We start from the raw sequence: 12,152 nt of genomic DNA, 5'->3' as shown, positions 1-12,152 counted from the left end.
TATAAGATGTTATATACTTAATCTATTATGCTATTTACTAGGCTAACGCTTATCTAGATATTTTTAGTTAATATTATATATATCTTAATATATAGATAAAGATATTAATTAAGATTCCTAGTAGAGAGAGAGTTAGCTTTTTATACTTTTAGCCTAGTATTAAATGCTATAATACAGATATATAAAGTGTTTAATTTCTCTATATATTTAAGATTATATAAATAGACTTAGGTATTAGTTAGATAGATATATATAGCTAAGTTAAACTGCATAACTTTAGCTAAAGGTAATATGCATTAAGTCTTAGTATATAACAGACGCTAGTTTTTAATTATAAGAGCATTTTTATAAAGGCGTTATAATATAAGGCAGAAAGAGGCCTGCTTATTACTAGCTTATTATATAACTTACTTAAGCTTAATTATAATACTAATAAAGCAGTATATATTCTGCCTAGCTAAATTAATCTTGCTTTTAGCTTTAGCAGCATAAAGAGGTTGCTTTATAATAAGGGGAAGCTAGTAAAAGTTATTAAGGAGGAGTATGCTGCAGCTATTAAAATACTTATTTTAGCATGCTAAAAAGAGCTCTCTAAGCTAGCAGTTAATATATACTATTATATAAGCTAATTATAAACTTTTTATTAATAATAAGATATTAAATATAGCGTAATTTAATATAGATATTAAAGGTATTAATAAGGGATAAGGGGGCTAGCTTACTAAAGGTCTTAAAGATAGGCAAGCAGAGTAATAAGTGTAATATAATACTATTAATAGTATTAGCAGCTATACTAGTAAGAGCAGCCCTGGCTATAATCTGCTAATTAAGAGGCACTATTTACTGCAGCTTTATAAAGATTGCCTTAATTAAGAAGGACTTGCTAGTACTACTAGGGCTGTTAATTTATATATGCAGGGGAGGGGGCATTAGCTTTAAAGGATTAAGTTAATCTTTAAGATAGTTAATAAATAGATTAAAGACTAAGCGCTGCTTAAGGTTTAGCTGCTGTATTTCTTTATTTATTATAGCGTCTTTTATAGCAGTGACTTAATTACTATAAAGCTACTTTTAATATTACTAGCTAAGCATTAAGAGATTAAAATAACGCCTAGCATAAAGACGCTAGTTATAAAAAATATTAATAAGGCGATTTTTAAGTATTTTAATATCTTTAACCTTAAGCTTAAGATTAGGCAGCTGTATAGCTAGCTGCTGCTACTTTATATTAGCTATAGCTTTATTATCCTGCTCCTTATCTTTAAATTCCTCTAGTAGCAGAGGAGGCAGCTTAAAATAATAGTTATTAAGGTAAGCGCTAAGGTAGAGCTTAATGCAGCACTAGAATGCCTTTTAAAAGCTGCTAAACTGCATGCTTTTAATAGACAGAAGGTTAACTAGGTTATAATAGCTATAATTAAGTATTAGGCGCATGTAATAATAGTATTTAACCTTATCTAGCTCCTTATTAAGATAATAGTAAGGGAAATAGTTTAATATATATCCCTTAGCCTTAAAAGAGAAAGGCCTTAATCTGCTTAGATTTATTATTATTAACTATATAAAATAGCTTATATTATTATAAGCATCTAGTTAAGTAAGGTATTTCTTATATATAAACTATATAAAATAAAGGCCACTCTTACTAACTACCTTAGTATAAAGCTATACTTTAACAGGCCTGCAGTTTATAGTAATTATAATATATATGCTTTCTTATAATAGCAAGTCTAATAAAAGATAGTAAACCTCTTATCTTAACTAGTCTTATTTTATAATAAGTTTATTTATAAACTTAGTTATAAAACTTACTAACAGCTAGTTACTTTTAACTATTAGAAAAATAGATTTAGCTATATCCTTATATAAAGCACTGCGTGTTTTTACTTTACTAGTATACTTTATAATATAAGAAAGTATAGTATAAGCGCTAGCTGTAAGTAAGATATTATAGTTTACTAACTAGGTAAAAGTAAAGAGGCAGTTATAGTTATTTAATTATATATTATTCTGCGCGCTATTAAAAGTTAGGTAGGCTAGGTTAAAGTTATATAATAGAATAGGCGCTTAATATAAAGCGCAGGGGAAGTAAAACCTGTATACTTTATTCTTTATAAGCCTCCTGTTAAGTAGTTAATACTAGCGAAAGCAGTATATTTTTAAACACTTATAAGCTTAAATAGTGTTAATAATATTAAATAATAACTAGAATATTAGCTCTTGCTGTCTTTAAGTAAGAGGATTGCCCTCTTTATATAGGTTCTCTTACTTAAGCTGCGGATTTAATATGCTTATAAATTAACCCTAATGCTTTATAAACGCTAAGCAGTCTGCCTTTAAAGATATATTAATAACAGGGCTGCTATTAGACTAATAAAGCCTATATATATATATACTGCTGCATGCTTACTACTTATACTAGTACTAAAACTTTAAAATCCCTAGCTTAAGCAGGATAATAGTTTATAAAAAAGTTTTAAAGCAGAAATTAAAGTAGTAGGCTGCTATATAGGGGTTATCCTTTAGGTTATATATAGTAATTTTAAGCTTATTATAAGCAGAGGCGGCCTGCTAAGTGTTAAAATTAAGGAGATGCTTATATAAACTCTCCTAGTGGTTATTAGTAGTAGAGAATATAAGGAATATTCTAGGGCAGCTAAGGGTATATACTATAGCTTCTAGCCCTTGCCTCTTACTTATTTAATAAAGGCGCATTTTATAAAGACTGCCTAAATATTAAATAATAAAGTTAAGCAGAGCCTAGGCTTTAGGGGTGTTATTATTAAATGTAGCGCAGATATTATTTATAGTAAGTATATAATAGGCAGCCTGGCCTAGCCTCTTAATATAAAAAGTGCTGCAGGCGTTTATAAATAACCTTATATATATATTAAAGCCTATATATTAAAAGCAGGGATGCTTTATAAAACGCCTATTATACTACCTTATAGTAAGAGTAAGATACTATTAATAAGTAATTAGTTATTTATATAGCTAGATAAAGTTAGCCTAACCTTTTAAATAAAGGGTTAGGAAGGCAAGTGATAATAAGGGCTAGGACCTGTTAAATTTACTTAAAAAAGTTAAGTAAATGTTAGGCATATATAAGAAGGGCTGCTTTTATTATTACTGCTGCTGCTGCTACTACTGCTATAATGCTAGTTAAGATAACTAGAGGGGGATTTACTTAGCAGGGGGTTAGAGCTAATCTTTAAGCTTAATATAAAGCTCCTTTAGGTTAGCTTAAGCTGTAATAAGATTAGGAATAGCAGTAGTATTAAAGTTATTACCTTTAAGTATATCCTTAGCAGCTAGATAATCCTTAATATTAACTTTAGCTTAACAGTAGTTTAAGACTTATTAAAAGATATCTTTATTAACTAGAAGCTAGTTTAGGCGCTACTTATTAATTAAGATATCCTTATACTTAAGATAATGCTTTTTTAAGAAGAGCAGCTATTATTAAATAGCATGCTAATAGATATAGAATTACTTTTTAAATTACTATATTATATACAGCTGTATTATCTTATTAGCAGGGCAGAGTATAATAATATCTAGGTTAGGCAGAAGTAAAAGAAGCTATATATATATACTTCTTATATTATGCAGAAAGCTTATAATATAGCCTTAATACTTATACTATTATTTATAATGCTAAAATATTTAAATATATATATAAATGCATATAATAAGTATTTCCTTAACTTATAAGAGATTAGGCAGGTGGCTAGGCATATCCTTAAAGTTAAGGTTATTTTTAGGGGAGTAAAAGAATAGCTCCCTTAAGTAATAAGGTTTATCTTTCTCTTAGTATTAGTAATAAATGCTACCTATAAGTCGCTAACTAAACCACTTAGTTTAGTAATATAAGTAAAACTCTATTTAATATAAATCTAACTGCGCTTGCTAAGTGTAAATAAGCTATTAATTAGAAGGGGATAGAGTAATAGCGCTAAGGTTATTTTAAAAAGGAATATCTAGTTAACTAGGCTTTTAGATAGTTAGTATTAAGGTATACTAGTAAGACTAGGAATGCTAAAAAAAGAGCGTTTACTATAAGAAGGATATGTTAAGATTAAAGCCTCTTTAAGATATAAATATTTTAAAATATTAGCTTGCTTAGCTAGGCTAGGCTGCTTAGCTAGCCTTATTATAAGCTTAGTAGTAAAATTATTTATTACTAAGGGCTGTAAGGAAGTAGAATTATAAATAAGACTGGCTATAGTAAAGACAGACCTAGTGCCTAGTATCTGCATCTTTAAGTAAGTGTATATAATAAATATATACATTACAGCCTAGGTTATAAGCAGATAATAATCTTAAGAGCTAATATAGCTAGTAAAAGAAGTAACTGCAATCTTTATTATACTAGGCGCTAGAATAAGTTACTAGCTAGAGCTAGGAGTAGGAGCTTAATAGAGCTATTAACTACAAAGTTATTAGTGTAAGCGAGGGAACTTACTTAACGCGCTAGACTATATAATACTTATATTAAATAGACGCCTGCTTATAATAGGCTTTTTATTCTTTAAGTGTATTATTAAGATTAACGCTGCAGCAGAAGAACTAGACCTAGCTAGCAGTTTAAGTAATTAATCCAGGCATGCTTAAAAGAGATAAACTTATAATATAAAGAGTAATAAGGCATAAGTGTTAGCTGCTAAGAAGTATGCCCTAGCGCTGCAGTTACTTAAGAGATTGCATATTACTAATCACTTATTTACTTAAACTAGAGAATAACCTTACAGCTTATAAAATCTGCATAAAGGTTAGCAGTAGCTATTATAAAAAGGGATAAAGAATAGATATATTATTTAGCAGATTGCGCTTTCTGCTGCTAGTAACACTTAAAGCATTTGCCTATAAATATTCTAAGCTTCTTAAAATAAATAAACTAATTATCCTGCTTAAGTTATTTATAATAAGTACACTAGCGCAGAGGAATATTAAGAATATCCTTAAGAGGCTAAGGGTCTCCTAGAGGTAGTGGCAGTAGTAGTAAAGGTATAGCAGCTGCAGAAGCTATAGCTATAGCGCTATTAGTAAGGTAATAAGGTAATAAGGCAATAATAATACTATTAATAGTGCTTTAAATAATGCTATAAGGGATTTTAAGAAGTGGTTAATTAAGGCGTAAAAGGAAGTGTATAAGAATTGCAGAATTATTATTTCTAACATATTATATATAGGTTACTATATATAGCTAAGCGTTACTAAGTCTGTATAGTTATATAACTTTAATAGGCAGCGCTAATTAGCTAACTTTTAGGGATATTACTAGAGATGTCTGCTTAATGCATTTTTTCTCCTTATTCTAGGCATTTATAAAAGATAAAATTAATATTATTTAAAAGCTTAAAAAACACTGCTTTAAATAGTATAGATATTATTCTAGTGCTTAAGACTGTAAGCGCGTAATTAAGCAGATTATAATGTTAATAAAGTATATAAATACTAAGAAATCTTATAATGCTATAATTATAATATTATAATACTAACCTTAACCTTATAAAAACACTATAAAAAGAGGTCTTAAATATATTTAAAAGCAGTAAGCATAGTAAAAAGGACTAATTGCCAGTTAACTTTTATTTATACTTCCCTAGGCTTAGGGGAAAAGCTGAATTAATAACTAAGCAAAGCTGGAAGCAGCGAACACTCCGGGTAACCCCTGCGCTCTGCTGCTTCGCAGCTTCGCTTGGGATAAGCATAGCCAGTCCTACGGCTACGCCGTGGCCGGCGGTCATTCCACGTCGTTCGCTTGGGAGTTGAGGACAAGTTGCCTCCGGACCTTACAGACCACATTCTCGGATGCCGACCGCTAGGAATCACGGGTCGACCCGTTGTCACTCCAAGGACCCTTATCCATGCACAGACGTAAACCTGGTATTGGCAAGTTGATGGGCACTAGCCGCAGGAAGTCGACTTTGAAGGAAAGGTATTTCAATGACCCTATTTTACGAGAGGTTGGCGACAAATCCACTTCCGTTGTCGTTCAACAGGGGACATGATTATGGTCGCCGGCGTGTATGTATGTAGCACAGCAGTGGCAATCTTCATCCGTATCGGAAAAGTTGCGCAATTGAACAACGTCGGGAAGGGAAGTGTATGCTTGTCCATCGCATGTTCATGCACGGGGTTTCACCTGCCTGAGAAGAGAAAATATCGAGTCTTTGAGAACTCTCTAGAGAAGCTGAGATGGGAAGATTTGTAGATCATCGTGCACCACATTCGTCTCAATACAAGGGTTTAGTTGCATAGATCTGAGAGAGACCCAGTGAATAAGCTTCTCAAACTTCAAGCTGAGCCATCAGGATGTTCTCTTAACCCGGCATTCCTAGATGATGGCACATCGTCCGCCTCAGACTGGCGTTCATGATCAGGCGGAGCTCGTGGCCGTTTCCAAACCACCATTGCCTTCAAATCATCGCTGACCGCGATTAATGACACCCTACATGCATGTGTACTCCATATACGCTACCCACCCAAACGAACGGGACAGGACACCAGCAAGAAAATTGTCCTCAGAATGCTGCCATCGTTCGCCTGGCGGGCGAGTAATGGCCGCTAACAGGAGGCGAGTGTGATGCCATAAGAAAACCATTCAAAAAAGTCGTGATTGCCTCTTCGGTTATCATTCCGATTATGTACAGGAACCACGCGGTGATGGAATGAAACGTGATGGGGCGTAATAGAATCTACAAAGAGGTTAATGCCAGCCTGTGAATTTGGAGCAGGATGAAAGGACAGAGACTTACTCCGTTTCTGGGCCGCTTGCCTCCGATTCTAGCAGTCTAATGAGAGAAAAGAAGACAGAGGTAAAGAAAAGAGTAAGCCGGGCGTTATGAGTTTGCGTTATATGTGTGGGAGCGAAGAGGAAAGAGATGGCAGGTATGGCTGCTGTACGGGAATCAGCAAGATATAAGTAATTATCTCTTCAAGGACTAGAGGTTAAACTCATAACAGCTTAGTCGGTCCAAAAGGTTATGGTTCAAGAAAGGGTCATGCCCAATCCTTCAAGTCGAAGACCTGGATTGCAAGCAGCATAAGCTATACAGCGAGATCGCCAAGGGCAGAAGCCACGAAGTATAGTACAAGGTCCAAGGAGTTCCTTGAAAAAGCCACACGATAAGGTCTCAACGATGAGTCAAGATTGGTTTCACTTACAGTTTGACAAATCAAACTCTATATTCATCAGACAACATAAAAAGGCAGCAATCCCCCCTGAAGATTGATTGCAAGGAAGTTGCTAAGTCTCGCACACAACACGCAACGCAACAACACAGGTTCCAACGCTACCCAAGCGATCCGTCTTTAGAGTGCCGATTTTTATCCTCTTTTCGACTTACTTGCTGTCCTGTCCGATTCGTTCGACTCGGCGGCGCATCTCAGCTCGGGCGTCTTCGGTGACCAGCAACGTTTTGAGAGCACTAGTTGACCATAACGTCCACGAGCTCCGACCGACAACCCGTGATGGATGACGTTCTGACATGGGGAGGCTCTAGCGGGGAAAACCCCCCTTCTCTTTCATGTGTTTGGTCCTACCTTGTCATGATACAACGACCAACAACCGGGGAGGAGTATTCTCCGACGCACAGACATCTACAGTGATCTCTCAGGCCGGTGCCTTCACATACCATCCTCATCCTGCTCACGAGTCCGCTTGCCTATTTCAACCCCAGTGCCTCAGGACCAACCATCTTCAACAAGCTGCATGCGCTTCCAGCCTGGCTGTGCTCGACGACTAGCACATATCCGTTTCAGTTCCGCCTTTGCCTACCGCAGACAGATGTTCAAGACAATCTTTGGCGTTGCAGAACTTGCTTCACTGCTGCTCAAGTAAGCATCGTCATCTCTTCCATTATACGCCGTTCTTGAGACTCACATGCATTACTTAATTCTACAAAGCCATCAATCCCTCTAGCCTGGACGGGCTCGACAATGACAAGGGCTTCTTCCAGGTCTTTCTCGCGCCTCCCCCCCCCCTTTCTCTCTCTCTCGTTGTCTTGGCCTTCTCGACAACAAGCAACACATCAGTGTTGTCTCATTTCGAGCCGATCTCCGCAAAGAAAAAGCACATTCTGTCGGGTAACCCTCTCTTCATTCGAGCCGATGGATGACCGTCTCCGAAGCTATTACCTTTCTCCGTCAAGCTCGAGCCTCTTCATCAGCAGAGAGAGCCTTAACTTACTGAGAACCACATCTGTCGACGTTTCTCTAGCACCGCAGGTAGGGGGCAGGTTCGCTGATCAATTCGTGCAACAGCTCGTTACATGCGATATAACAACATCAATGGTTGAAAAACTGTTCACAACGCGTTGGTACTAGCGAGGCGAATATCCAACATCTTCGGGAAATGGCGTTTTCGTTGCCAAGAATTTCCTCCGATTCATCATTGACAAAGACGTCCCCCTGCGACTCAAAACGACTGCCATCAACGACCGAACCGCTGAGTACCAGCAGCACCACCCTGGCCCTGTTTGCCGAGGAACCAAACGCCGCTGCCTCCAGTCGCCAGGAGAGGCGTCGACCACGGTGTCAACCCCTGCCTCTACCTCAACAGCGGTGGCGCTTCCTGCCCCAGCGGCCACGTCGGCCACCATTCTCCAAACCGCGCTCTCGTCCACCCCCGAGTCTGGCAGCATGGTCGCCGCTGGCGGAGATGCTCATGACCCAGCAAAACGGCATCAGGGAGGGAACTTCGCGACGACTTGGACAACGACATCGATGATCTCAAAGCCATACTCGTGCCCGCTATCACCGGGGTGGGCACTTCTTCCGCCGTGTCGACTCATGCCCGCTCTCGATCGCTTGGCTCAGGCCATTGCGCCACTCGGCACTCTGGCCTCGTCCGACCTTGGAATGTTCCACACCACACCTATCTCTGAAGATTGAGCCCCTGGTCTGCTGGCGCCCATTGCCTCCGGGGATAGAGATGAATTGGGTGATTGCCGAGCCGAGAAGCTTGCAGAATCGAGGAGGATTTTGTCTTAATGTGTTCGGGGACGATGGATACAATATAGAGCGTCTATGCCATTAGATCTGTTCCGGCCTAGTTCGCTCAACGCCAGCAGCGAAGGCGGATCCTAAAGGCATGATCTTAGGTCTCTATATACAAGGAGGTCTAATTTCACTGAGGGCTATTGCCTCTGGTTATGGCATGATCATTTTGAAGCCTGGCAGTTGCTGATTCAGCCAGATTAAGCATATCGAGGTGGTCGCCTTATGGGAGTATTCAATGTGATCTTGTTAGATAAACAGACGTCTGCGTCTGGACAAAGGCCACGGCAGCCGTGCATCTACTTTGATAGTATGTTTGACTTGGATCTAGATGTAAGGCTTCTATCTTAGTTTCTACGGACTTGTCTTTGACGCCTACTTGCTTGGAGTTCTGGGGAAGAGGCTTCGTGATCGAGGACCCGAGAATCAGCAGCATCGTAACTTATTGGCAGAGGTCTGTTCGCGATCAATGCCAGATTGGAAGTGGGTTAAAGATAAAGCCTGGGAAATTTTTTGGAATTAAAGTAGTATAACGTACCTCACGGCCATCCGAGATACCTAGTAATGAATAAGTCGAATAATGGAAATGACTTTGCGTACATGTACCTATGATTCTGCGAAGGCCCCTACTATATCGCCCCGGAAAATTCTCCATGATGCCCTTGCCTAATAGTCTACATGTAGTAAGTCCTCACCAACCGTTGCTTGGCCATGATCCGTTTAACTTCCCAGGCTTATCAATTAACTCTAATCATATGCCCTCCCTAAAGTATCCCATGCTCTTAGAATCTCTTGCAAAGGCTTGATGATATTCTCGCAATACATCTTTAGGAAATCCGCCTCGTGCCAATATCGGAGAGCTCCAGCACACACCTGCAAACACTGTTCAATAACTTGGCTCTGGAAGGGAAGCAAGCGCCTAGAGGTAGCCTGCAGCCATTCGATGGCAACCATCATCCGCGCTTGTGGTGATGTCGGGACTGCTTTGCCCATCTTATCGCACCAGAGATCAAGCGGTTTGTGATGCCAGATCTCCAGAAGGAGAATTGCAAGCTCTGTTAATGCAGTTTTGGGATCTGGGCCAATGGTACTGCACTTGATAGCATCATCCAAGGATGGCGGCGTCTCGCCCATGAGCTGTTCAATGAAGGGCGAGCTATTCGATGTGACGGACCTTTCTTGAGGCGTTAAAATTTTGATCTCGTTGCTGTTGAATGCAAGACCCAGCCAACAAGTCTGTTGTAATTGTAGGATGGAAGACGCCATGTTGAGAGCCAATAGTGTTTGTTCCTTTGGAAACATCTTGGCGTCGTCGTCCTGACATCCAGCTTTGAGAATATCCGATAGGGTTATTGGACTTGCGAAATCTCGATTATGTTCACCCTCTCCGTCGACAAGGAAGAGGTCGCTGTTGCTTAATTTGAGCTTAAGGACGCGTCCTGTCTCTTGCAGCTCAGACACATGCCGGCATAACCGCGTCACAATCCTCTCCTTAGGCATCTGTTCCACATGCTGAACAATGACAACCCTTTTCGTATTGATGCTGTTGTTATCACCGCCGTCATCACCGTCATCCTCTTGAACGTTGACATGAGTTTCCTGCAAATATCCTTGGTGGTCAAATAGAAGGCTGAATTCCGTTTCGTCTTTCAGCTTCCTCCGCCTGCCCCTCTTAAGCGGTATCCTGCTATCGAGCCTCATGAAGACCCTGTGCTTATTCTTGCAGCCACAGTTACACCCCTTGAGCATTGCTTCGAATAGAGGGGCTGCGTGTTTCTGTATCCTGGAAAGCCTTTTCGCCAGTTTCTGAGCATCATCTGAAGGATGCCTCGATGTGTACTCTTGCTGCGTTTTCATGCTATCGATGAGTTCCTTGAGTGAGAGACGATCTTCGCTTAGCTCCTCAACGAGCTGCTTGAGGCTGCCTTTCTCGATCGTGAAGCTCAACCGCTCCTTGAATGCAAACGAGGAGGCGCCGACTGGATTGTACTCCAAAATGGCCTTCAAGTTATTTTTTGCAGCCTACGTTGCCGAAGTTAGCTATGCACATCCCAGGAATGACAATACACAAAGGTAGGTAGGCAAACATTTGGTGGTCTCTTTATGTGACCTAACTTGCTCACAATGGCTGTCAAGCAAGTTTCATATCTCGCCAGTATTTCATGAAAGGTATCAAATAGATGGCAAGATCCCAGATATTCTTTGAATTCTTCGGCGTTTTTGGCATTCTGAAGGACAGCGATGCACTCATCTTCGGTAATGTCTGATTTGTTAACTACCTCTCTGACTCCAGCGCTGCGCAGCAACTCGAGAATATTGAGGTAGAAGAAGGTCCTCTGAAGCTTCAGCCGGTAGATGAGAGTGTCCAACTGTCCGTGGAACTTCATGAATGTCGCCACGGTGCCTTTTCCAGCTTTGTAGTGCTCGAGGGCAGATATCGCTAGTGGTATGACTCCGAGCACCACCCCGGCCACCTCGAAGCCCGACATTGCGAATCCAGACGAAAAAACACAACAGAGGAACTTGTGAAGCGGATGAGATGAGGCTCAATTACTATATGTAGACTCCTCACGGCTGAAAGAGGGGGTAGGTCTTGTGCGAGTATTCCTCTGAGGCTGTGGAGGGCTGATGCACATTACGATTGGCCAGCTGCTGAGATTTGCCTTCACATCCCTGCGTGCTCTTGAGCCCCTCATAAGCTCACCCACTTCGCGCAGCTTTGAGATCATCTCGGAATGGCTGGTAGTTCAAAGCCCTTCGACCATCATGGAGCAAATGGACCTGGCACAGCTCTACAAGATCGGAAAAAAGATATCGACCAGTTTCTCTCAACTCGCCGCCCTTCTGCAGCTCAGCCAGTCGCCCAAGTATCGCCAGCTAGTGACGGAGGAGCAAAGGTTCAAGGTGTGGGCATATAGTCTTGGGCTGTATCATCTAGGACATGCATCTCTCGACTACCGCGTTCGAGATGCCGAGGTGGTCAAGACTCGGCTTGCTGATATTCTTGAGGAGCTTCAAAGCCACGTATGTAGCCTGGAATCCCTTTACTTTTATGTCAAGCTCTAAGGTGTCAAGCTTTCGCGGAAGCACAATCTGATCACCAGGCTAATTTCTCTAACTATCGAGTATAGCTAGATAATCTTCTCGCT

The 12,152-nt window shown here is 39.9% G+C and overlaps 3 protein-coding genes across 3 annotated transcripts; 2 read left to right on the top strand and 1 right to left on the bottom strand.

The window, feature by feature from the left end:
• Nucleotides 1-7,717: 7,717 nt before the first annotated feature.
• Nucleotides 7,718-8,898, top strand: CCMA1212_010228 (uncharacterized protein; the record flags this gene model as incomplete). Its single annotated transcript, XM_073707280.1, has 3 exons — nucleotides 7,718-7,842; nucleotides 8,157-8,232; nucleotides 8,332-8,898. The coding sequence occupies 3 exons, from the start codon at nucleotides 7,718-7,720 to the stop codon at nucleotides 8,896-8,898; spliced, it is 768 nt and encodes a 255-aa protein (XP_073554242.1).
• An 852-nt stretch (nucleotides 8,899-9,750) lies between these two features.
• On the bottom strand, nucleotides 9,751-11,492 carry CCMA1212_010227 (uncharacterized protein; the record flags this gene model as incomplete). The annotated part of the gene is made up of 2 exons (XM_073707279.1): nucleotides 9,751-11,025; nucleotides 11,127-11,492. 2 exons carry the CDS (start codon nucleotides 11,490-11,492, stop codon nucleotides 9,751-9,753), a joined length of 1,641 nt encoding a protein of 546 aa, XP_073554249.1.
• Nucleotides 11,493-11,778: 286 nt separating this feature from the next.
• Nucleotides 11,779-12,069, top strand: CCMA1212_010226 (uncharacterized protein; the record flags this gene model as incomplete). Its single annotated transcript, XM_073707278.1, has 1 exon — nucleotides 11,779-12,069. One exon carries the CDS (start codon nucleotides 11,779-11,781, stop codon nucleotides 12,067-12,069), a length of 291 nt encoding a protein of 96 aa, XP_073554250.1.
• Nucleotides 12,070-12,152: the final 83 nt, after the last annotated feature.

Source organism: Trichoderma ghanense, assembly GCF_004382785.1.
Source record: "Trichoderma ghanense strain CCMA-1212 chromosome Unknown scaffold_23, whole genome shotgun sequence".
Lineage (NCBI taxonomy): Eukaryota > Fungi > Ascomycota > Sordariomycetes > Hypocreales > Hypocreaceae > Trichoderma > Trichoderma ghanense.
The sequence above is the reverse complement of the archived record's forward strand: the minus strand, read 5'-3'. Positions and strand labels throughout refer to the sequence as shown.